This window comes from Pectinophora gossypiella, chromosome 14, assembly GCF_024362695.1.
Source record: "Pectinophora gossypiella chromosome 14, ilPecGoss1.1, whole genome shotgun sequence".
Classification (NCBI taxonomy): domain Eukaryota; kingdom Metazoa; phylum Arthropoda; class Insecta; order Lepidoptera; family Gelechiidae; genus Pectinophora; species Pectinophora gossypiella.
This window is the reverse complement of record NC_065417.1, coordinates 1555676-1577588: the sequence shown is the minus strand read 5'-3', so window position 1 is coordinate 1577588 and position 21913 is coordinate 1555676. Positions and strand designations below refer to the sequence as shown.

Below are 21913 nucleotides of genomic sequence, written 5' to 3'. Positions count from 1 at the left end.
GCTTAACGTGCCTTCCGAAGCACGGAGGAGCTCGAGATGAAAACTTTTTTTTTGTGGTGACCCATCCTATGACCGGCCGAAAGTTGCTTAACTTCAACAATCGCAGACCGAGCGCGTTTACCGCTGCGCCACCGAGCTCCTCCTTGTTTTTCTTATTTCATAATATTTATTAATCTTATTATTAATTTTGTTACGGTTCAGTTCACGCACTTCCGTCCGATCATGACCTATGCAGGGGTCGTTTTTGCTAGGCGAGTCCCTGATATCCATCACTTACATGTGATAAAAAATCGTTATATCGTCGTTGCCAATTTAAAAGCTCTTATGTGTTGCCCTCACCAAATTTATTTTTTGTCAGGATCGAATAGTTTTTTGCTCCTAAAACATTCAGTACAAACTCTTATGTACGTAAATATCAATTATCTTTTAATATTTTTAACACACAGTCATACAAAAAAATTTTAGGCGGAAGTTTCTTTTTTATTTTCTGGAAAATTAACCCAATTGCACATGATAGATTTTAAATTGGCAACGACGATATGCGAAAAGCCCCGTGGTTCCATCGTAACGAAAATCTGCACATTGACCTAAGTCTCCCAACCATAGCCCAATGGCTTAAATAAGCTTCAAAACGTTTTTTCGATTCTGCTCCGCACCACGCAAATCCCCTGGTAGACGCGGCTTCCGAATACATGTTTACGCACTTAGATTTCATTCGAAATGATTAAGATAACTGTGTCACTCGCGAATGATTCGTCTCCATAGAGCAACACGGACCTCCGCGTTCGTCTTCTATCGATTTGCAGGGTGACTTTTCATCTGAGGATGATATTATAACAAAATAAAAAAAAGACAAAACAAATATATAAAACAATTTTTGGGACAAAATTAAATAAATTATTCGAAATCCTTTATAAATAGATAGCAGAATCGGTCAATCAATCGGTCTAATCTCGACTGATACTGTGCTAATGAACGTCACAACACTGGCTTCTGTACTTTGACGAATCTAACTCTTCTTCTTCTTTGATGTAAGTAGTCGTTACATGAGCCATGTCAGGAGCCTTTGGCGGCTCAATAATAACCCTGACACCAGGGTTGATGAGGTTAGTAATTCACCTCACAACCCACACGATAGAAGACCCCGTTCTATCCCCGTATGTACCGGGAATTCTGGTCGGTCCGTGCATGGCACACTACGGTGTTGGTGACGGAACGGTCTAATGGGCGTTGCACCATATAAATTCATACAAAGAATTATTTTTTCCTGTGACGGGATACGGTCCTGGTATGATACGGGTGTAGTGCCACGGACTATAATTGTAGGCGAATCTAACTAGTACCGCGCATTGAAGCTATTGTAAATTATCTATTGGAACTAGACGTTCTGTTTTACAGAAGCTATTTAAGAATACTGAATTGCAACTCACAGAATGTAAGCTTATTATAAAATAAAAATACAGACTATATCGTGAAAACAAACGATAATAAATGTTTCTTTCTTTAAAACAGCAAGATCATTAGTCAATTATTTCTGTTCGTATTTAACGTTGAGAAATTTGCTAACAAGCACAGAAGAGTTGCTCTCAAACAAAGTTTTTTTTTTTGCTTCCTCGTTAAAACCGTTATCGAATGTTTTATGCAAAACAAAGCCTTTGAAAAAGAATAAAAATGTTCGCGAAACTTACGTACTTATTGAATTTGCCTGCACTTAACTTGAAAATAATTGCTTATGACTCCAGGCGCTTTGTGCAAACGAAAACTAAGTACTTAACCAGGTTTTACAAAAGCTTGTTTAAAAAAGGCTTTTTGTGTTCTGTCTCCTTTATGGTTCAAGGTGGAAAATTTGTTACATGAGCCATGTCAGAGGCCTTTGGCGGCTCAATCATAACCCTAACACCAGGGTTGATGACGCTGGTATTCCACCTCACAACCCACACGATAAGAAGAAGAAGAAGGTGGAAAATATTCACTAAAACGGCAAAATTAAGTTTGATAGTGAAAAGGAAATGTCCTTTTCACTATCAAACTTAATTTTGCCGCGGGAATAGAATATCGGCTTGGTATCTATGCAGCACAGCCTCCGTGGTCTAGTGGTTAGAGCGTTAGGCTCACGATCTGGAGGTCCGGGTTCGATTCCCGATGGGGACATTGTCGAAATCACTTTGTGAGACTGTCCTTTGTTTGGTAAGGACTTTTCAGGCTTGAATCACCTGATTGTCCGAAAAAGTAAAATGATTCCGTGCTTCGGAGGGCACGTTAAGCTGTTGGTCCCGGCTATTAGCCGTAAAAACACCTCCACCAACCCGCATTGGAGCAGCGTGGTGGAGTATGCTCCATACCCCCTCCGGTTGATTGAGGGGAGGCCTCTGCCCAGCAGTGGGACGTATATAGGCTGTTTACGTTACGTACATCTATGCAGCTGCTATGAAACAATTAATGAAATTTCATAGTCTCTGCTTACCTCTGCTTAGTAAGGACTACAAGTTGAGAGTCTCATATTTTGCATGGAAGTTCCTTTTAGGACGTATGTGCTCACTGAGACGAGATTTTACGAAATTCAACGTCGAAGGGGTTAAAAATGGGATGAGAGTTTGTATGAAACTTGTCATTTTTAAAGCTAGAATCGTGAAAGGACCATGACCGTAACTGTATGAGACCCGTCCTCCCTTTCAACAGGTAATTAATAGGATTTTTAAAAAGGTTACCAATTAGTTCTAACTTCAAATTCCATGTGGTTTAGCAATAAAATATAATTTAAATTTCCTTTCGCGGACTTTCGTTCGCGGACGGACACCTAGTATTACTATATAGCAACCCTCTTGTCACGTCACCCAAACAAAATAACCTTTAAAAAACTTTATAATACTATTAAAAGTAAATGGCTGCCTAAGAATGACGCATCCTAATTTGAAAAGCAGTCATTAATGCAATTAAGTTCATACATGTGCCGTGACGTGGCTTAACGCCATGCTTTCATAAAAGGACCATGTTTGAACATCCAACAACTTCCAACTATTAGTGAAGTCTTCTTTGTGTGTCTGCCAGTAATTTATCATCCTAAGTGTCAGCTTGATAGAGCTTATGTTCAGACATTGTGTTTTGGAGATGATAACATAACATAACAGCATAACAAATCCTTTATTGCACAAACAGGAAAATACAAAACAAAAGAGAAATAGAATAATAATAATAATAGATTCAGATTCCAGATAATTAATGATAATTCCAGGCCTATGTTTAGTTAGGATTAATTTTGGGCTATTGCAGACGGCAAGCTATCTGCAAAGCATGCTGTTTGACATCTGTTTGACAAACAATTTTGATATTTGTTCGACAACAGCCTCTGTGGTCTAGTGGAAGAGCGTTATTCTCACGATCTGGAGGTCCGCGTTCGATTCCCGATGGGGTCATTGTCGAAATCACTTTGTGAGACTGTCCTTTGTTTGGTAAGGACTTTTCAGGCTTGAATCACCTGATTGTCCGAAAAAATAAAATGATTCCGTGCTTCGGAAGGCACGTTAAGCTGTCGGTCCCGGCCATTAGCCGTAAAAAAACACCTCCACCAACCCGCATTAGAGCAGCGTGGCGGAGTATGCTCCATACCCCCTCCGGTTGATTGAGGGGAGAGGCCTGTGCCCCGCAGTGGGACGTATATAGGCTGTTAATGTTATGTTTATGTTCGACAAACAAGTTTGACATTAAAATTTGTTACTTATAAGCGCAAATGTCAAATTTCAATGTTGCTTTTTAGATGAATAAGTTCAATGTGGTGTTTTTAACCCATGAGGTAGTCAGAGGTACATCCATCGCAAGATGAACTGAGTACCCTCACCTCACGAGTTTTACGAGTATGTTAGATCGACATGATAGGTGGTGAGCCGCATTGCCGTCTATAATGGTCGAGACAACTGTCTCAATGAAAACTGCAATTTAGATAATTAAAAACTCATTCGTGAAAGTCCGGTGCCGGAGGTTCGAACCAGCGCCGGTTGAAGAGCAAGCTGGTGTATCAATGCCGGTGATAATAATGAATAAAGAAATATCAACAGTTTCCTTTTTCTCAACAGATGTGCGAAGGCCTCAACATGCACCTATCATCCGTCCATTCTGCCGACGAGGAACGATTCATAGTCTCCGGCATACGACAGAGTAACGACTATAGTGCTGGATCAGTCTACTGGCTTGGAGCTCAACTAGTTAAGGGAGGAGACAACATGACCTGGGTTGATGGAAGTGATCTGGAATACCAAGGCTGGCCACCCTATAACGACACTGAGCGGTTTGATGACGCATGTTTGGGTATCCAGGTACGTTCAATATTGACCACGATTGAGATTCTTAACCATAGATTTACTACCGTAGATTGAACATCAGCGCTCAAAAAGTGGGACGCAATTGTTAATATAGCGACGTTGGCAGCACTTTACCTCAGTGCGCGATTATTTTAGTTTAAAACATATTAAAACAAGTACTCCCGGTCAATCCGAGTCGCAGTATAACCCGACCGCGTTACGAAGCACCACGCGCTAATATACGTAGTAAAACGATGCGTACTTTCTTAATTTGATACGATTTTATTGAATGTATATACCGCTGTGTACAAGTGTATAGCTAAACAAGCGCCAAGTTTTCGCCGCATTTTTGTATCAAGCGCTGTATCTACGGTAGTGGTAAATCGATGTTCTTAACTATCAAACGTGAAGCTTTTAGCATTTGGACGAACTATAATACTAGAGAGGACTGCCAATCGACATAGTGCGATGCGTAACCCGGAAAGATTTCTTTTAGCTATAATCCCTGCTTAGGCATCAAACCACTGAATTCGACTACTTATATGAGTTTGAATTAATAATTGGATCAGATAATATTTTGAATTTGTCAGAAAATAAATTTAAAACTCATGTGAAGCTTACTTTATGTAAAAAAAAACATTACTTACAATATTAATGATTAATACCTAAATGATAAAAATGTCTGGTATTAAATGTGTTCCTCTAGTTATTAAATAACTTATAATGCATACCCTCATTGATTGCACATGTAGCAGAAGAAGGTGGAAAAAGAAGCTGTAGCAGTTTCTTGTCATTTCTTCTCCTCAGCTATGAACCTTGCGAAATGACGTAAAAACAAAATTCAAAAATGTTACATTGACCTTCAACAAGTTTATCCATGATAATTTCGTTGAATAAATGATTCTGATTTCTGATTTGTAATCTCTTCATTATTATAATTAAAACGCATAATCACGGGTTCTTACCGCGTTTAAAGCAGGCATATGAGACTCCCGATATTTCGACACTGTTGCAAGTGCCATGATCATTATTATTTCCAGTGGAAGACTTCCCCAGTGCCGTCACAGCCGAGCGGCCTCTACTGGTCTCTCCACAAGTGCGCCATGACCGGAGGTTACGTGTGCAAGCGCAGGCTGAACTCGGAGCATGGCGTCACGAATATCACAGTTGAGGGTAGTTCAGGTAATCATCAGTAGCTTAAGAGCCACGCTCTTGTCGGTATAGCGTTCTCCATTCAGGACTTTCACATTGCTGTTCATCTTCTGGCATGTGGGTTGTGAAGTGGATGATCAACCTCATCAACACTGGTGTCAGGGTTATAGTTGAGCCGCCAAAGGCCCCTATGGTGATCTTTATGGTAATAAGGGATTAGCCTAACTAACGAGCAGCTGAATCAGCGTCCCTAGCAAAATATTTAGGTGATACGAGATCATGCTCAAAATACAGTTTCCTTCGATTAGTTTAAGGCCACCGAAATATACCTAATTAAACATTGTTTTAAGTTTACGCGGTTATTATCGTAATTAAAGCACATAATAACGGGTTCTTACCGCGTTTGAATGGGGAATATCGGGAGTCTCATATCCCCATTTAAACGCGGTAAGAACCCGTTATTATGTGCTTTAATTATACCTAATTAAATCTTTTAAAAATGTTGTTTACGGCCACCCATGTGTTTTATGTGGCTAAGAGGTCTAATTCACATGGCAGGTGTGCCCCCTGTGGATCCGGGACTGCTAGCCAGGGTGCAGCTCCCATCTTGGCTGATTTGCGAAAAGAAAAAAACGGCGCCCGGTGCTAGCTCGCACCGCCCTAGGACCGCCGCCGAGCTGAACGTGTTCTATGTTATTTGCTCCTAGAATAGAAAAAATAAAATCGCCGTGAACCACGAAAACCACATCCATACATTTTCAGCATTGTCCTTTCGATTGAAAATGAATCATTGTTTTACGCATTTCAGGCGAGCTAACAAGTCCAAACCACCCGCGCATGTACGACAACGATCTGGACTACTGGGTGCACGTCACCGGCCCACCTGACACCAGGCTGGTGTTCGTCTTCCAGTCCATCGACCTTGAGGAACAAGACGACTGTCTTTACGATTATGTTGAGGTTAGTTGATTTATTTTATGCATATTGTACTTAAAGAGAGCTGGTTATTATTCGGGTTAAACTTCTGGTTTTAGCCGTAACATATTATTATATTGCTTTCTTTTTTCTTTTTTTTTCCTGTAAGTACACTTTGTACCTTCCCACTTTCATTGACTCTCACACCAGAAATAATATAATGAGTTTATACAGGGTGAAAAATTCCACCTGATATTAACTCAGAATCATGGTCTGAATCATCCCCCTGAGTATTCGTTACGATGTCACTAACCCTGTTAGCAAAAAATCAATCAATCAATCAACACTACGTACTGGAATGGAGATGGGTGGATAACCACATTATAATAGATAGTGTATCTGAATTTATTTTGGATATCGGTTACGGCTATATCTCACTTGCCCTAGTTTGGTTAGGACATTACAGGCTGATCACCTGATTGTCCGAAAGTAAGATTATCCGTGCTTCGGAAGGCACGTTAAGCCGTTGGTCCCGGTTACTATTTACTGATGTAAGTACGTAATCGTTACATGAGCCATGTCAGGTGTCTTTGACGGCTCAGTCATAACCCTCCAGGGTTGACGAGGCTGGTATGCCACCTCACAACCCACATGATAAGAAGAAGATAACTCACTAAGATACCATAGTGTCGCGACTCCTGATATCCTGGTAGATTAAGTAGGCAAAATTTATGAGATTTTGTGGGTTTTTTTTAATAGTTTTCAATTCTATACTTTTGCAATGGAAAATTCCACTTGATAATAACTCAGAATAATGAGCTGAATCACCTTCGTGAGTATTCGTTACGATATCACTTATACCCCGTACAAGTACGTATAGTTAGCCATACTAGTGCTTATGAGTGTTAGTGAGACCGTAACGAATACTGATGGGGATGATTCAGACCATGGTTCTAAGTAGATAGCAAGTAGAATTTCCTGTCAGAAAATTTAGGAAAGTTTTAGTGTCTTTTTTAATTATTTTCAGTTCCATACTTAAAAGTATGGAACGAAAAGAAAAGGAGTAGTAAACTACTCTTTTTTTTTTACTTTTACTACTACTTTTTTTAAGCTAGAAGGACAGAGAGGAAGGGGAAGACCAAGAAGAGCTTACATGGAACAGATTAAAGAAAAGGTTAACGTTGTGTCTTATAGGGATGTCAAGGAATTGGCCTTTGATAGACAGGAATGGAAATGCTACACCGACAAGAGCGTGGCTCTGAAATTGATGATGATGACTTTTACTACGGCAAATTCCACTATACTACGATATCAAGTCAGAATCATGGTCTGAATCATCCCTCAAAGTTTTCCTTACGATGTCACTCTTTTGATACATTAGAGACCTTAGCGTAAACAATTAAAAAATGAGCAAAGCGATAAAGATGTACAAATTATATTTTTTATTAATATTAACGTAACATAAGCTCACGCCTCCACCAACCCGCATTGGAGCAGCGTGGTGGAGTATGCTCCATACCCCCTCCGATTGATTGAGGGGAGGCCTGTGCCCAGCAGTGGGACGTATATAGGCAGTTTGTGTAAGCTCACGCCTATATTCCCATTCGGGGTAGCCAGAGGTACATCCATCGCAAGATAAACCAAGTACTCACGCTTCGTCGAATTTTCTATTAAATCAACGTGATAGGTGGTGAGTCGTATCGCCGTCTATAATGGCCGAGCCGACTGTGTTAGTAAAAATTGCACTTAATATAATTTATGAGATATTTTTATTTAAGAATGTATAATGATAAATAATTATGATGGTAATTACAGCTTCGAGACTGGTTGACTATGAAGTCTTCACACTACTGTGGCCGCGATCTGCCGAGATGGGTCGCATCGAGCAACAAGGCTGTATTGCACTTCCATTCGGATTACAAGTGAGTTACCAGAAACCGAAATACTCTAGTAATAGAAAAACCTAGATGGATCTAGTTGTTCGTTAATAAAATATATTTTTTTTTTTATTTAGTAATATTATCAATATCAGTTATCTATAAAAAAAGGGTTAAAAAGTCTACATCGAAGCAATTCACCTAGAAAAGCGTGGCGCCGCAGTTACGTTCTAGCAAGGAACGAAATTAGTTTAGTTAATTACGCATTTCCGTTTGTCTTCGATGAAATTTTGAGAACATAAAACAAAACGTACTTGTATGTAATGAATTGTGTTCTGGAAATAAACATATAAAAAACAAGGGAAAAAAATCAATCTCTTATTAATTTGTGGCATCTTGGCAATTGGCCAGTAACGTAGTTGTTTAAGAGCCATCTAACGGGTTATTGAGAACTGTTTTTATTTTTTAATTCCAAAACAGAAAAACTCATTATTATTGTTGTTGAGTTTTGTTGTTGCGTTTAGTTGTTGCGTTTTATTGTTGCGTTTATTTGTTGCGTTTTGTTGTTGAGTTTTGTTGTTGCGTTTTGTTGTTGCTATGTTGTATTCTATTTAACTAATTAGATCCGGTATTATTATGTTTCAGTACACAAGGCCAGGGGTTTTCTCTAACTTGGAGTGCGGTGGATTTGACTGGATGTCCCTCACAGACGTTTACATCCAAAGAAGGGGTGATACGAAGCCCGAACTACCCTAACTTCCTCCTTCCTAATTTGGACTGTACTATAGATATACTGGCTCCAACAGGTTTGTTGATGTTTAAAACTTTTAATTAGTGATATTTATTTTATCACAAGATATTATTTCGTGCATACCAAAAGTGTGAGTGGGTCAGAAAGAAAGCATTGATTGATTCATTCATCGAGGCCTGTGCCCAGCAGTGGGACGTATACAGGCTTTTTAATGTTCTTCTTCTTTTTTGCGAGTCGATACTAAATTTTTGCTGACCAATAATGTTTATGTAATTTTGTTTTTGTTTCTCGTATACATAAGTATACGTAGTCATGAAAAGAAAAAAGTGAAAAAAGACACTGTGTAAATCATCTGGAAAAGATGTATGAGGCCTGATGATGATAAAATTTTATTAAATAAAATGATCAACCTAAAAATTGCATTGCAGGTAAAAGAATCTTCCTCAATATAAGTTCCTTCGATTTCGGGTATGGATCCTTCGAGAACAGCGTCCCTGTCAACGTGTCCAGCTCAGCATCAGACGACAACTTCCTAGAAGTGCAGATCGACCAGCAAATCTCTCCAGTCCGTCCCTTTGTAAATGCTAATATCCTCACTAACGGTCTATTCGTTTCAAGTTCAGAACTTCTAAGACTAAGGCTGAGAACAGGAGACAAAGTTTCCGGAAAGGGATTTCTCGCGCATTTTAAAACTGGTGAGTAGATTAAATCTAATAAAATCTATCTTTTAATCTTCGTTTAAAATAAAGACTTTAATATTAATAATAAAAAAATCTTATTTTTGTCAGTAAACTTCCTGAACGCGACTCACGTGATTGAGCTACGAGACGTCCGCTCCGGGCGACTGTCCGCGCCGAACTGGCCCGGCCCGGCGCCCGCGCGGTCTACGCTGCGCACGCGGTTGTTGGCCCCGCACGCACACACCCTCACTGCTGCGTTCGCGCAGACCAGGCTAGTAGCGCCACCTGATGAAACATTTCCATGCGGAGAAGGCAATGGATGGATCGAAGTAAGTGGATTATGTCTTAGCACTCTGGCTAAGAAATGTTTATACCTACTGGTATACTGTAGCATTCAGGTAAAAGCTCGAATATCACGTACATTGAGCTGGTTTTCCCTTTGCGAGTTGGAAGGTCAGAGAAGCAGTCGCTTTTGTAAAAAGCCGGACCAGTCACATCTTCAAGTTAGATAAGCTGACCCGTGTAAATAACGCTAGAGAGTTGACTTACTGGTTTCTAGAATAAAGCCAAGACAAATCCAAAATCTTTTGATAATGACTAACTTCATAGATGGATGGTTTTGATAATCTGTTTTCCAGGTAAGAGACAGCTATACTGATAACAATGGCACCCAATGGACTCTCTGTGAGATTGAGAGAGCCAAACGTAAAGGAGAACCGAGCACTCCCCTGGTCATCCACTCTTACCTTCACTCTCTTACCATCACGCAATTTGCTGGTGATAAAGGGATCAATATGGATGTATCTCTATCGGTCAATAAAGGTGAGTTTTCTTCGTTATCTTCTTATAATGTTTATATCGGCTACTGCTATTTTTTATCTGATTATGTCGTATACAGTTTAAGAATACTACACTCCGGACCCTTCTTAGAAATAACCTCGTTTTACACAGATACTACACATTGACATTATCGTACACGCGCATCAAATCACGCATCAAGACACAAACACTTACAAACAACTCTGTGCGCATCTGTGTGTGTGACATCTGACACCATGCGATTCAAGTCTAAACTATGTTCGAGGGGGTGAGGTAAACCCAGCTCAGCCGCTGGTGGGGGAGCGATGAGTTGCACTTAGTATTATTCCTTATTGTATGAGAATACCAAAATTAACATAGGGATAGGTAGGGAGTGCGAAAGTGGGCAGAGGAAGTAGATTCTTTCATAAGGGGATAATCACTGATGGTTATCATTTAATTTTATTCGTAAAGAGTATGAAACTTGACCTTGCCTAAGCGTCTCTCCAGAGCAAACCAATTAACTAGGAAAAGAGAAGACAAATAAATGTTTCTTCCAGACCCGGACTATCACAGTAAGCTGTTGCTCCTGCCAGATGAAACGAACTTAGAATCGTGCTACCCAAACCCTTGTCTACACGGAGGACGATGTGCATCCGATGACATCAAGAACTTTTGCCAATGTGCTGGATATTATACTGGTAATCAAATGATAATCAAGTCTTTTTGTGAATAGATTTGATACTTATTTAACTAAGTAAATCGTTTCAATTAATTTGATCCCAAGTATTTCCGAGATGTTTATTCAATAGGAGTTGATCTATTTTTTTGATTTCGAGATTTGGGCTACCATTTTCTGGTACAAAGTGAATCCACCATCAAAATCCAATGTCTCATTGCATACTTTATGTGTACTATAGTGTCGAAGTAAATTTTCTCTAACTTCTCCAGGAGTATTCTGCCTTTTGACTGCCTGCGAGCGATCTCCTTGCGTTTTTGGGAATTGCACCCTCTCCATCCAAGAGGATTCGGAAGGTGAAGCTTACAGCTGTATATGCGCCCGAGGGTGGCGCGGGCGCCGATGTGCTGAACGCGTTAGACCTTGCACTTCAAGGCCATGCAACAACAGAGGAGCTTGTATCGAACGAGATGGAGGATTCCTGTGCCAATGTAACCCTTCCTGGAAAGGAAAAAGGTGGGTCTTAGCCACGGTTACGTTCGAGACTTTATATCTCGTCAAAAGTCTATAATTTTATGTATATCAAGTTACATTAGAACTGAAGAAGAAGAAGAATTACTTTAAATACCTATTGTTTTAGTAAGAAGTTATAGCTGGCAATAAAAAGGGCTTTTACTTCTTTTTTCTAGTGCAGTCGAGTCTATAGATAGATCTAGTTCATAATACATTGCTGTTTTTTTTCACGTACTTATTTACCAAATGATTTTCATTTTCCTGACAGATGTGAAGTACCAAATCCAAGCCCAAAAATCGTTAGTCTCGGTGCCAGAATGATTCAGGAGCCTTTCTGGCTTGGCCTCATCGCCGTGTTCGTAGTTCTGGGTATCATCGGCCTCGTCTGGTGCGCCAAGAGGCACTTTCCAGAAAAGATCGAGAAACTCCTCGCCGAAGAAGCCGACAGATGTGCCAGACGTAAGTTCTCCCGCTTTGCCAACACACGCCTTGGAGGACAAATCTTTAGGCCCATTCGAAAGTCAATTTTTAAAAATTGTTCTACCCGTATAATTTTTTATTGAGCACACTTTCGATCTACAGCTTGCCACTGATTTCTAATCAACACGGACTTTACAATTCAGCTTTTGAAAAATGTCTGTAGGTAGCAGATTTGAATCACTGTAGGTTATACAAATATATTACGCTTTACCGTCGGATTGTTTCTGCCATACTCATTATGTTTTCTCAAACGCACTGTCTTTGGGATGGTAAGGACACGTTCTTCGTAATCATTTTCTCCTTTGAACATTACTTTATCTATGTTAATGATTTGTTCACGATTTCAGAAACTGTCTTTATTTTTGTTGTTTTGTAAATAAATATATTCTTATTTTATATTTACTTACTTAAGTATATATTATTTATATTGTGTGTTGTAAGTTTCTGAACTCCTGGGAAGCACGATTATTTTGACTTTTCTGAAAAATTACCCCCAAAATTGTCATGAGTAACTAAATGCTAAACTTTAGTCTGAACAGAATATCCCGAGGTTGAAATAATTGTGCTAATAAAGATGAAAAAGGACTATCAGAGGTTCAACTTGGCTGGGGCATTATCTTGGAGTGTTTGAGTAAACAATGTCCCGGCAAATGAGCAATCTGGCATTCCTGTGTGTGTGGGGCTAGCGACGCGGGCAGGGCGGCAGCGGTACGCGGCCGTGCCCCAGGCGGAGCGCTGACCAGCGGCCGACACGCGGCGTTCTGAACGCGGCGTGCCTCCCGCGCCGACCGGTATGTCCGGTAGCATCACGGACTAGACGCGCTCTCCGAATGCTAAGCAGCATTCCCTGACAGCTTCTTAGATAGTGTTCATCCTCACGTAGGTAGTTTGAGGGCTCCATTTCATAAAACTTCCCCCATTTTCATATCGCGCGACGCTTTTGTATGGTGGTAGTACTCTACTTTCCGTCTGTGATAACGAGTCGTTGGACACTCGTCAGGGTTTTCAATAGAGAATTGAAAAGATATCTTTACAGAAATACCCAAAGATGGTTTAAATAATGCGATGACGCCAAAATTTTATGAAAGGGGCCTTCAAATCCGCGTGGACTTGGAGTTAGAACGCTTAACATTCGGAAAGTTGGAGGAAGAGCGGAAGGCGTAGACCGCGGGTTGACGCGGCATTTGTCCACAGCGATACTGCGCGAGCCGGCGCCGGCGCCGCACCGCACGCTGCTGACGCGGCTTGGCATTCGCAAGCCGTCGGTGTCCGGTCTGAGCGCGCATCCGAGGGCCGCGCGCACCTTTAGCTTGGACGATCTCTTAAAGCCGCCGCCCGGACGTAAGGAGTGGAGCGAACCCAGCGACGCCGCCGCGCCCTCCGCAATGCCACCCATCTCATGTTAGAACCGACGATGCCCATAGAACTAGGACATACGATAGCTATAGAACATAGAGAATAGATGAGCCATGATCTGTGGTAGCGTAACCAGTAGGCTGGTTAGATCTAGACCCCCGACCCGATTTCTTTTCCCATCCAGTTTCTAGAAAGCTTATTAGGCATAGTCACGACACCAATGGTATTGTGTTTGGTGAAGACACCAATAGTCAAACAGGAGCACTTAGTATTTTTGGAAACTGTATGGTAGATGGCGACATCAGATTACGCTTTAGGAGGATCAGTTTTTATTTGCGAAGTTCGAGAACATTCCGATTGCGGAGCGCGTGGTGGTTTGCTCTTAGATTTCCCTGGCCTGTCGATGTGGAATGCTGTAGACCCGTGCCCGGTCTATTGGGACTACTTCAATCGATGTGTGCACCGTGACAATGCACAGACACAGCATATTGTAGCCGCTCCTTCCTACGTTAGCACCTTTTTAGATCGTCCAACTATCTGTCTCGCTAGTGTGCTGTCAATATTAAACAAAAACTGAGTGAACCTTTATTTATTTGTTCCTGTTAGTTATATATAATTATTGACAGTACAAAGGCACATCGCTTGAGCATGCTCTTATTGTACCTATTCTATTAGCATTTATTCGTTTCTTTAACTACTTTACTACAATATTCATTCAAATCACAATTCATTGTGACGCCATAACTTACTATAATATAATATTATCTATCTACTTAGGTACCTCTTCTCTTAGTCGTAATACCTTTCTTACACCTGTGTTCGTTTTTTCTACATCTTCTAGACCATTCATATTTTTGAAGAAACACAATGAAACAGAAAACAAAAAACACAAGTTTCTATTGGCTTCAATTCCAAATTTTTAAACCTTTTGACCTGATAGCACCCTAAAGAATTGGCTTCCATTAGTTGCACTAAGTTATTTTTAAATTTAAAGGCATGAATGGATTGGGCCTAACAATGATTGTTTTAAAATCTCAATATTGTGTAGTTTTGTCATGAACGTTGATGTCGTCAAAATGCTTGAGTAGATTTAGACTCTTTATGACATTCTCTTCATCAAAATGTTTCTGATCAGGTACACCGTCTCCGCGGAAGAAGAGAAACAATTCTACCCCAACAAAGAAAAATGCTGCTGAAAAGAAGCAAATTTTGCAACAACTCATTAGTCCCGCGACAGCAAATGATCATTCGAAGAAGATAACAATGGGAGAGTTGATTCAGATGTCTGAGAAACGAACTCTTAGCACGGTTGAAAGTGCACCGGCTTTCATGGAGTATGGAGGTGACAATCGAGAGACCTCATTTGCTAGTGAAGCGTCTACTCCATCTACTTCCCCCTCAATGAGACACATATCAGATCCAAAGCTGGAAAAGAAAGTAACTTTCGCTAGACTTATGAACAAGGTCTCGGCAGAAATGAGCTCTAGTTCTGAAGTGGATATGGTGAATACTATTGCTATTCCAATGGCCGTGATAGCTAATAGAGGAGTAAAAGCAAAAGCGTCCAGCACGCCCCCTTCCCCGGGAGTCGAAGTGAGGTCTCCGCACAGTACTTCAAGCAACCAAGGAAGTGATTCTATGTCCAGTCTGGATTTGACTTTAGCACATGCTGCCTTAAAAAAGTATTCAAGGTAAATTATTGAATTGTAGGAAAAGTTTAGTGTACTTAAATTTACGTTACTGAACCTAGATAAACATAGAAGAGTTTTGTTTTATTTTTGCGCGCAATTTAAAAACATAAAACTAAAATAATCCCAGTTGAATTATAATAATGAAATGCTACTGATAACGCTCACATTTTTCAAGCTTTTGATGTCAAACAAACCTGCTCGTTATGTGTACACGATATTAATGCACCAACCCTCTTATCTTAATCTTAGCGTCTTATAAATGCTCCTTATGTATCGTGGCTTGGCACTAGCACAATAGCTGTAGCAATGCACAAACTTTCTTTAATTACAGAACGCCTCCCATTTCCAGAACACCGAAGATATCTAGCGCAGATTCTATACTGGCTATGTTCCGGAATTTCTCTTCATCATCAGCGCCTATGGTCTCTAGAGCATCATCAGGGGGAGTTTCAATATCTAGCACTCCTTCCGCGTCATCTCCTCAGGATGACACAGTTGATGCTGATGATATATCAATAGCCTCGTCTCATATACCATCACTTGCGCCTGATTCACCTGTTTCAAGGCCGCATAACACTATAGAGATTCAGGTAATCATTATATTTGTTATGCTACTCATTCAACTTTGATCCGGGTGAGAGCCCTTAGCGCTCCCCATATTTTCGGCCAAGTAGATAATACTATTTGCGGCAAATCTACAAAAAAGATGCAATTTTAGCAACTTTATCGACCAGCGTATTTTGGGTAAAATATAATATTCGTGTACTGACTTATCGGGGTGATCTTTTTTATTTAGGAACACCCTGTATATATTTTGAGTAGGTAATATTAATTTGAATATCTGTTTCACAGGTTCTAGACCCACTCAGCGCGCACAAATCGTCATCCTCTGGCAGCAACCTCCTTCATCCGCCATCCATCCTGCTCGAAGTTCCGAGCGGAATTAACAAATGTCTCTCCCCTATCCGAGAGCTCCCCACTCCTTTACCAACACCCCTCCCGACACCTCTGCCGACCCCTTTACCTTCCCCTCGGATGCCCAGAGCCTGTAAGATTGAACCAGATACGAAAAGTGATTCGACAGCAACTTGTATTTCACCAAGTGAAGATGAGTTGGACGAAATCAGAAGTGAATCAAAACCTGAGAGGCCTACTTCTGGATTGAGATTGAAAGTAAGATTTTCATAGATTGACATACATACATAAACTCACGCCTATTTCCCACCGGTGTAAGCAGAGACTATGGAATTCCATTTGCTTCGATCCCGACACACTTCTCTTGCTTCCTCCACATTCATCAATCGTTTCATACACGCACGCCGGTTCAGAGTAGATTGTACTAAACCTTTTCTAAATACACCTCCAATTTGATCATTTTTGGTTTGGTTTTCCATAGATTTAGGGACAAAAAAGTACCATATAAAAAGAAATGAAACGTCTTAAACCAAACAATCCAGAAAGAAAATCTTGGCGATTTGGCGCTATGTTTATCCTGATGGTCTTTTAAGAAATACTATAAGTAGTTTACTAAATGGAGATACTTACCTATTTTTTGGTCTTCTAGTTTAAATAATTATCAGAAAATACATACATAAGAGCCTATATACGTCCCACTGCTGGACACAGGCCTCCTCCCTCTCAATAAACCGGATGGAGCATACTCCACCACGCTGCTCCACTGCGGGTTGGTAGAGGTGTTTTACAGCTAATAGCCGGGACCAACGACTTAACTTGCCCTCCGAAGCACGGATTCATATTACTTTTTCGGACAATCAGGTAATTCAAGTCTGCAATGTCCTTACCAACGAACTCTAACAAAGTGATTTCCAACCCAACACTCTAACCATTAGACCACGGAGGCTGTCAGCAGAAATTCTTAATTAAACTACTCATTTCACGTTTTTTCAGCTACGCCAACCAGGACCAAGCACGGATACGCCAACACCATCGACCCACGTTACGGACTCTCCAAGTCCAAGCTTCACGCACAGTCAGGATTCCGAACGAGAAATGTCTTCACCATCACCAAACCCACCGGCCTTGCGGGTTCCTATTCTGACTATCGAAAGACCCTCCCCAGGATCCCCGCCTCCCAGGCGAACCCCACCACATTTAGAACTCCAACCGCCACCTCTGATAACAGTAACTTATAATGCAAGTGAAGAATCAGACGAACCTATGTCCCCCAGGCCTCCACCGCCGTCAGGCAATATGTGCTACTTAAGCCCTTTTTCCATGTCTGCCCGCGGTGAACGAGCTCCATCCGAGTCCAACCTTTCTTCATCCGGATACAGCTCTATGGCCAGTCCTGGTCCTTCAAGATGCGGATCAAGCAACCCACTATGCCCTTCCGAAATGGAAGACCCAGGCTCCGGAGGCGGACCCTCTTGTTTTCAAAGGAGACGACCGTTGATGAAAACCAATTCAAGTCCAGCAACATCTAATGATGATACAAATGAAAGAAGGCGTGGTAGGTCCGATTCAGAAACATTGTCTGATGACCCTTTATTAGAATCGAATGATGAAGGGATTGGAACTGACGAGAGAGTAGATGATGTGCCGTCCAGTGCTAAAGAGATGGAAACTTTAGTCGTTTTAAAGGAGACATTAGACGTCCCTATATTGTGCTCGCCGAGCGGAGTAACAAAATGTTCCATAGTAAAGTGCATTAGTGTGGAAAGAGGGCTAGATGAAAAGGCTAGTCTGAGGCCTCCAACGCTGCTGTCGGATTGCAGTAGACCTCTGAGCCCAGTAAGTTCCAGAAGCGAAAGCCCTTTAAGCGATAAAACTGGTTTGGGAAGGTTTTCACCGCAATTTTACGGTCGCCAATTGCCTTTCACTGATTCGGACGGACTGTATGACTTTCCCAGTTCAGAATGTGTTAAAGGGGGCAGCTGTAAGGGGGGAAGCAGCTCTCAGAGGAAAGCAGGGCGGAGAAGAGACAGGAGAACGATAAGGACGTCATCACATGAAGTGACCGGGACGGCGAAGTCGACACTGCCGCATATGCCTCACTCGATGCATAATTTATTAGAGGTAAGTTTGTGGAATAAATATACATATAAAGTGTTCCGAAGAATATGAAAAGTTCTATGAACATCACTAAACAGGCGCACTCAATAGATGCTCCTTTTATGAGTGAAAGAAAGGTTCACTGGGCATTTTTTTTTTCAGTAAGTACCGTCTAAGGACTTCTATGCCAAGTCCTTTCTACCTCGATCTTGTTTTGTAAACTATTATTGCCTAAACAACAACAACAGGACAGACAACAAGAGAGGAAAGTTAGATAGTTCTTCGCTCGGTGATCAATAATAATCAAAATAAGTAACACACAATTCAAATTCAAAAATACTCAGTAGGTAACATAGTTACACTTTGAATCGTCAATTTTTACATAACGAACGTCTCATCCGCCTAAAACTACTGCAGCTTCTCACAACCTGTTTAGCCGGGGAAAAGAAGCTGCAAGAAAAACCTCGGCACAGGTGTGCGTCAAGCTAGCGGCCTCAAAAAAAAATGGGCACGAAAAAATAATTTGACCATACCAAAAAATAGTACTCTTATTGAAAAAAATAGTACCTGTTGTAAAAAAATTAGTACCATCACGGTTCTGGATTTATAGCCATGTTTTATTGCACTTGCTAGCTTGACGGTGAGCGAAATTTGGCGAGAGTTAACGACAAGGTCTTTCGCTTTGATTTAAACGCCAAAAAATAGTACCGAAATAGTACTCACCCCCTGCAAAATACCGAAAGTAGTACTTTAACGGTTCCAAAGTTATAAAGGCAGTTCTTTGACCCCGCTAGCTTGACGTTTTGAAAATACCTATTATCTGGGGAACGCTTGCATACTTCAGTATGTAACTAATGTCAATAAACTCGTATGAAATAGTACTCCCTACCATCATAATTTGGACCTGATTCTCTTTGTAGAAATGTTAAAAAATCATCATAACCTATGCCATACATTTGTTGTTGATACAGTCACGTAGACAATTACATAACCTCACAATTTATTCGTAAGTATTGCCATTTTGGAGGTCTACCCTACCATTTCTTTGCACTTCAGAGTGCTGCTATTACAAAAAATTCCTATTGCATACACCCATATGCACTAATTTTAATAGAAAATGGCTGCATGGGTCTAGTTCTTATCGAAAACAATCTGTGATTTTAATACATCATAATACATTTTTAATCTGCTGTTTTATTTTATAATTTATACCTTCATGTTGAATTTGTTACGGATCGAAGTGTTTGTTAATAAACAATTTGCAGTATTTGTAGAATAACTCAAAGAGTTTCAACAATGATATTACTTTCATCTGACAACCCTGGCACTTCACCAATTTTTACCCAAAAATGGGGAAAAATACTAAAATCTGACAACATTCTTGACCATGTGTAATAATTTTGTTCGCGACTGTACTTGTCTTGATAAATGTATGACATAGGTTATAATGACTTTTTGACATATTTCTACAAAGAGAATCAGGTCCAAATTATGATGGTAGGGAGTACTATTTCATACGAGTTTATTGACATTAGTTACAAACTGAAGTATGCAAGCATTCCCCAGATAATAGGTATTTTCAAAACGTCAAGCTAGCGGGATCAAAGAACTGCCTTTATAACTTTGGAACCGTTGAAGTACTACTTTCGGTATTTTGCAGGGGGTGAGTACTATTTCGGTACTATTTTTTGGCGTTTAAATCAAAGCGAAAGACCTTGTCGTTAACTCTCGCCAAATTTCGCTCACCGTCAAGCTAGCAAGTGCAATAAAACATGGCTATAAATCCAGAACCGTGATGGTACTAATTTTTTTACAACAGGTACTATTTTTTTCAATAAGAGTACTATTTTTTGGTATGGTCAAATTATTTTTTCGTGCCCATTTTTTTTTTGAGGCCGCTAGCTTGACGCACACCGGCACAGGGCCCTAGACGTTGTATAAAAAAATAATACATCAATGGGTGATCCTTACTATTGTCACCGTTATTGACCAATCCCCAGGTACCAGGTTGTCGGGACTCAAGCACGCGCGGGCGCAAGTCTGGCCGTCGGCGGTCGCGCTCGCAAGCGCCGGCGCCGCCCTCATCGTCATCCTCTGAAGACTCCGTCTCTAATGCGTCAGTCGCCTCTGTCGCGTCTGCCAGAGAACTGAGAGTTGCTACTGACTTGGAGATGCAGGTAAAAGTTTGTTATTGTTTTCGAGATTCGTTTAGAGTCTAATTAATACAATAATTACTATTAATTAAATAAAATTAAATTGTATTTATTGGCCCCGATTCCTGCAGACGTCTTCTAATTTCATTTTAAGTTATAACTGTCACTTCTTTATTCGCCAAACTGTTAATGTTATCCAATGAACGAGTGAATCAATGAATAACTCGGACGTATCAAATAGGTAACTCGTTGATATGCAAAGCATTTGATATGTGCTGTCAACTTAATTATGTCGGGTCAATGGCCAATGTAAAATTTTGGAAGGGTTTATTTTAATTTCTGACAAAAACTGACGTGTGTTCCATAAATTTTATGCCTGTCGATTACCCGTCGCTTTCCTTTTCAGCGGATAAGAAATTGACAGGTATAACTTAAAATAAAATGGCGTACACTGGAATCAGCTATTAACGAAATAAAATTAAATTGTATTTATTGCCTACATAAATCTGCAAGCAGATACCTCCAACTCCATGACTCTTTTGCTGTTAAAGTCTTATGGCAACTCAGTACCTACTGGGGCAAATTAAAAAATATATTAAAAGATATTTAAAATAGCTTTTGCCTTGGTTATGCTATTTTCTAGCAGTTTATTATTATTTTATTTATAAATAATAATCCAACGATAAATAGATAGTAACTGTAAATGAATGAATGGAAATTGTTATTAACTTAATTTATGTAAATATTTCGCACATTTCTTTAACATTGTTCGTACATACCTACTTATATTGATTATCCAAATGACTTGAGGTCTTTGCACATTTACTTTTTCGTTTTCCTAAAAAGCAAAAATTATTAAGTATTTATAAGTCGCTTCACAAATCACAACACAAGAACTCGAGCTTGTTTTAATAACCAATAGTTTGCCTTTCTTTCCTTACAAACAATAATTTTGCTTTTCAATCATTTTTTATAATTTGTCTGGCTATTTGGTTTCTGATTATTTGCAGCCTGAGCCGACGCGATTACGGAAACCGCTACGGAGACAAAAGTGTCGTAGCTCTGAAGTGATTGTACGTGACAATGACAATTACATCTACTGAATGCCTGTCAACCTTTTATCTCATTCGTTTAGACTATAGTTCCAGTTTTCCGTTCGACAGAATGTATCTGACAATTTTACGCAGGTGGGTTTTCATTCGATGCCATCTACTTACAATAGTAATCCCTTTATCGGTGGGCAGCACGGGTTACCAGAAAACAACTTAGCATTGAAGTTCTAAGACATAGGTACCTGTTATGATGTGATTTAAACAGCCAACCCCGCGGCACAGCAACCGCGCCGCGGTTCTCGAGTTATGTCGAGAGCTTCGACCAATAAATGTATCGAATGATATCTACGCAGATATACGTCCCATGGCTATTGGTCGAAGCATTAAAAGAATTAACATGCAGACGACAGATACGTTCTATCAAATGATAAGCTGATCTATAAATGCATTTAATCAATAGAATATGTAATGCGAAAGTAGAGCTAAACATCATGACGATAGGAAAGAGA

General features: G+C 40.3%; 2 protein-coding genes across 2 annotated transcripts in view; one reads left to right on the top strand and one right to left on the bottom strand.

Moving 5' to 3' along the window:
* LOC126372447 (N-acetylneuraminate 9-O-acetyltransferase) overlaps window positions 1-21913 on the bottom strand; it is a 397639-nt gene that overhangs the window by 351426 nt on the left and 24300 nt on the right. The window lies entirely within an intron of this gene.
* The window catches only part of LOC126372647 (uncharacterized), a 302389-nt gene that overhangs the window by 277628 nt on the left and 2848 nt on the right, over window positions 1-21913 (top strand). The window contains exons 12-29 of the mRNA XM_050018495.1: window positions 4071-4310; window positions 5336-5477; window positions 6256-6407; window positions 8178-8284; window positions 8885-9045; window positions 9419-9685; window positions 9779-9999; window positions 10309-10492; window positions 11029-11169; window positions 11420-11663; window positions 11929-12119; window positions 13335-13481; window positions 14632-15187; window positions 15537-15777; window positions 16040-16360; window positions 17096-18223; window positions 20200-20376; window positions 21363-21419. Of these exons, the coding sequence (XP_049874452.1) occupies window positions 4071-4310; window positions 5336-5477; window positions 6256-6407; window positions 8178-8284; window positions 8885-9045; window positions 9419-9685; window positions 9779-9999; window positions 10309-10492; window positions 11029-11169; window positions 11420-11663; window positions 11929-12119; window positions 13335-13481; window positions 14632-15187; window positions 15537-15777; window positions 16040-16360; window positions 17096-18223; window positions 20200-20376; window positions 21363-21419 (4677 nt within the window). The remainder of the gene's footprint in view (window positions 1-4070; window positions 4311-5335; window positions 5478-6255; window positions 6408-8177; window positions 8285-8884; window positions 9046-9418; window positions 9686-9778; window positions 10000-10308; window positions 10493-11028; window positions 11170-11419; window positions 11664-11928; window positions 12120-13334; window positions 13482-14631; window positions 15188-15536; window positions 15778-16039; window positions 16361-17095; window positions 18224-20199; window positions 20377-21362; window positions 21420-21913) is intronic.